Source organism: Podarcis pityusensis (assembly GCF_964106645.2).
Source record: "Podarcis pityusensis genome assembly, chromosome: 12".
Lineage (NCBI taxonomy): Eukaryota > Metazoa > Chordata > Lepidosauria > Squamata > Lacertidae > Podarcis > Podarcis pityusensis.
Window position 1 is genome coordinate 52,532,995 of NC_138037.1, and position 3,333 is coordinate 52,536,327.

Below are 3,333 nucleotides of genomic sequence, written 5' to 3' on the forward strand. Positions count from 1 at the left end.
AATTCTCTGCAAGCTGCGTTCAGTTAATTGAACATATTTAACTAAATAATTATTGAATTTATTCCATTCTCCTCCTCCTGGTCGCCGACTCTTCCGGTTAGGTCGGCTAGCTCCGAAAAATCCATCATCTTCATCCGCCATTCTTCGGTAATGGCAATTGGCAATTCTTGGGTTTCCCACTTTTTAGCTCACAAAATAGGAGCAGCTTGACTCTTGGCGGCTCCCCTTTGCTCGGCCTTTTCTCCCTCAGTTTTCCCCTCAGGCTCCCGCCTGGTCTCCCAGGCCCTCCTCTTCCTCGACGTCCCCCTGCCTCGCCTCCCCTCAGGGCTGGCTCCTCCCGCCCGCTCTGCAAGCGGAGAAGCCGCGGCTGCCCGTTTCCCCCCCCGACCCTCCTCCTCCTCCTCCTTCCTCCGCCCCTCTCCACGTTTGCAGCTCTGGGAAGCCGGGATTTGGGCGCAGGACCTCCGCCTCCCCGCTCCTCGCGCCGCCGCCGCCGCCGCCATGGAAGGGCCAGGAATGCCGCCCGGCCGGAGGAGACGCCGCCACCGCCACCGCCGCTGCTGCTGCTGCTTCTCGCCGCTGCTGCTGGCGCTGCTGGTGAGCTGCGCGGCGTGCCAGGCTCCGCCGGTGCCGGGCGCCGGGGAACCGCCGTGGGACGGCAAGGACGTGCTGGTGGAGCGCAGCTACGTGCCCCGCGAGTGCCCGCGCACCGTCCGCGCCGGCGACTTCGTGCGCTACCATTACCACGGCACCTTCCCCGACGGCGCCAAGTTCGACTCCAGGTACGGCGCCTCGTCGCGCGGAGCCCAACAAGGCCCGTCGGAGGCAGCGGGACTTACGGGCGGGCGGGCGGGCGCGCACACGCTCGGCAGCCTTCGCGCCCCGTCAGGCTCGCTGGCCGGCCGAGCCTCTCTCCCTAGACGGCAGGGATGGTCGGGGCTTTGGCCCTGATCCTGCCCAGGGCGGCTTTTGGTGTGGGGCAGAGCGCCCGCTTCGCAGGAGGGAAACGGCAGCCCCTGCCCTCTCCTGCTAAAATGGGGAGCCCACAGTCTGAGAGAGCTCTGCCCAGGACTACAGCGGTACCTCGGGTTACAGACGCTTCAGGTTACAGACTTGGCTAACCCAGGAGTAGTACCTCAGGTTACGAACTTTGCTTCAGGATGAGAACAGAAATCGTGCGGTGGCAGGGGGAGGCCCTATTAGCTAAAGTAGTACCTCAGGTTAAGAACAGTTTCAGATTAAGAACGGACCTCTGGAACGGATTAAGTTCTTAACCAGGGGTACCACTGTACAGTGTACTGTACAGTGGTACCTTGGTTCTCAAATTTAATCCTTTCCGGAGGTCCGTTCCATAACCAAAGCGTTCCAAAACCAAGGCATGCTTTCCCATAGAAAGTAATGCAAAACGGATTAATCCGTTCCAGACTTTTAAGGACAACCCCTAAAACAGCAATTTAACATGAATTTTACTATCTAACGAGACCATTGGTCCATAAAATTAAAGTAATAATCAATGTAAAAAGGTAAAGGGACTCCTGAGCATTAGGTCCAGTTGTGATCGACTCTGGGGTTGAGGCTCATCTCGCTTTATTGGCCAAGGGAACCGGCGTACAGCTTCCAGGTCATGTGGCCAGCATGACTAAGCCGCTTCTGGCGAACCAGAGCAGCGCCCGGAAACGCCGTTTACCTTCCCACCAGAGTGGTACCTATTTATCTACTTGCACTTTGAACTGCTTTCGAACTGCTAGGTTGCAGGGAGCAGGGACCGAGCAACGGGAGCTCACCCTGTCATGGGATTTGAGCCGCCAACTTTCTGATGGCAAGTTCTAGGCTCTGGTTTAACCCACAGCTCCACCCACGTCCCTTTCAATGATCAATGTACTGTACTATAAAATGAAATAAGATAGTATTGTAGATGATAAAAGTTAAAAATATTTTTTTTTCCTTACCTGCACTGATGATAGTCATTGTTTGGATGGGGGGCTTTTATCCATTTCCGCAGTCACACAATCAACCAATCAATTAATCAATCAATCAATCATCAGTAGCTGAACTGGGTTCCACACAGTCACAAAAACAAATTAACCGAAAAAGCCTCAAAAACAAAAACGCAAAATAAATAGCAAAAACAAAAGCGCCAGACTTAATCCATTCTGGAAGTCCATTGAAAACCAAGGCGCAGCTTCTGATTGGTGCAGGCATCCCTGGAAACAATAGCCGACAGCCACATCAAGCGTTCAACTTCCGAAAAACATTCAAAAACCGGAACACTTCCGGGTTTTCGGCATTTTGGAACCAAGGCGTTTGAGAACCAAGGTTCCACTGTACTGCTCTATGCAGCCAACTGCTAGGGCTGAGGTCACTTTGCCCCCCCCCCCCCAGATTTGAGTGGGTCGCCCCTCCCAAGTTGATCAGTTATGTGGGGTGGGGTTTACATGGGTTCCCTCAATAGTTTATTCAAGTGGGCACCCCTGGCTCTAGGTGTAGAGGCATTTGTTTATAAACTGGGAAAGCCTATGAGAAGCCATACCTGCCATCATCTTCAAAAGGCAAAGCTCCTCTCCTAGTCTAGAAAACCCCACCAGTGCCAGATATAGGGTGGTGAGCTAAGGGGGCATAATAATAATAATAATAATTTAAATGCATATATTTATACAGGTACCAACTGAGAAGATATTACAGATGCTTTATGTTTTCCATATGATTTATGCTGCATTTGCCCTGCTCTAGTATGTTTCTGTTATGTGTTTCCACAATGTATTGTTTGTAAGCTGCTTTGGGATTCATTTGAATAAAAAGCGGCCCAGAACTACTAATAAATACAGTGGTACCTCAGGTTACAGACGCTTCAGGTTACAGACTCCACTAACCCAGAAATAGTACCTCGGGTTAAGAACTTTGCTTCAGCATGAGAACAGAAAATCGCGCGGCCCATTAGCTAAAGTGGTACCTCAGGTTAAGAACAGTTTCAGGTTAAGAACGGACCTCCAGAACGAATTAAGTTCAATATCCATAAAAAGCAACTGTACCAAAAGGAATTATGTGAAAATAATAAATATGATAGGGGGTTTTTTGCCAATTTTTTTCCTCCTTGCAGGCACCACATTAGCAATGTCTGCCTCTGACCCCACCCTAGGAGGAGAGGCTGTTTACAGCGCAACCTTTTGGATCACAGGGCACCCCCTTGGGCCTGCAGTTGTAGCTCTGGAACTGGTCCATTTCCAAGTGATGGAGGCTCTTAGGATGTTGTCGAACAATACAGTGAACTGGCCTCTGCTATATTTCTCTTTGTGTATGAATACTTTTGAATGCATTCCCACTGAAGTCCTTGAA

The 3,333-nt window shown here is 51.2% G+C and overlaps 1 protein-coding gene across 2 annotated transcripts in view; it reads left to right on the forward strand.

Annotated features, from left to right (window-relative positions):
* Positions 1-486: 486 nt before the first annotated feature.
* FKBP9 (FKBP prolyl isomerase 9) overlaps positions 487-3,333 on the forward strand; it is a gene marked incomplete at its 5' end in the record, with an annotated part of 16,912 nt that continues 14,065 nt past the window's right edge. The window contains one exon of one of the 2 annotated variants that reach the window (XM_080975907.1): positions 487-782. In XM_080975907.1, coding sequence (XP_080832033.1) covers positions 502-782 — 281 coding nt within the window. The remainder of the gene's footprint in view (positions 783-3,333) is intronic. The other variant, XM_080975908.1, reaches the window with a different exon arrangement.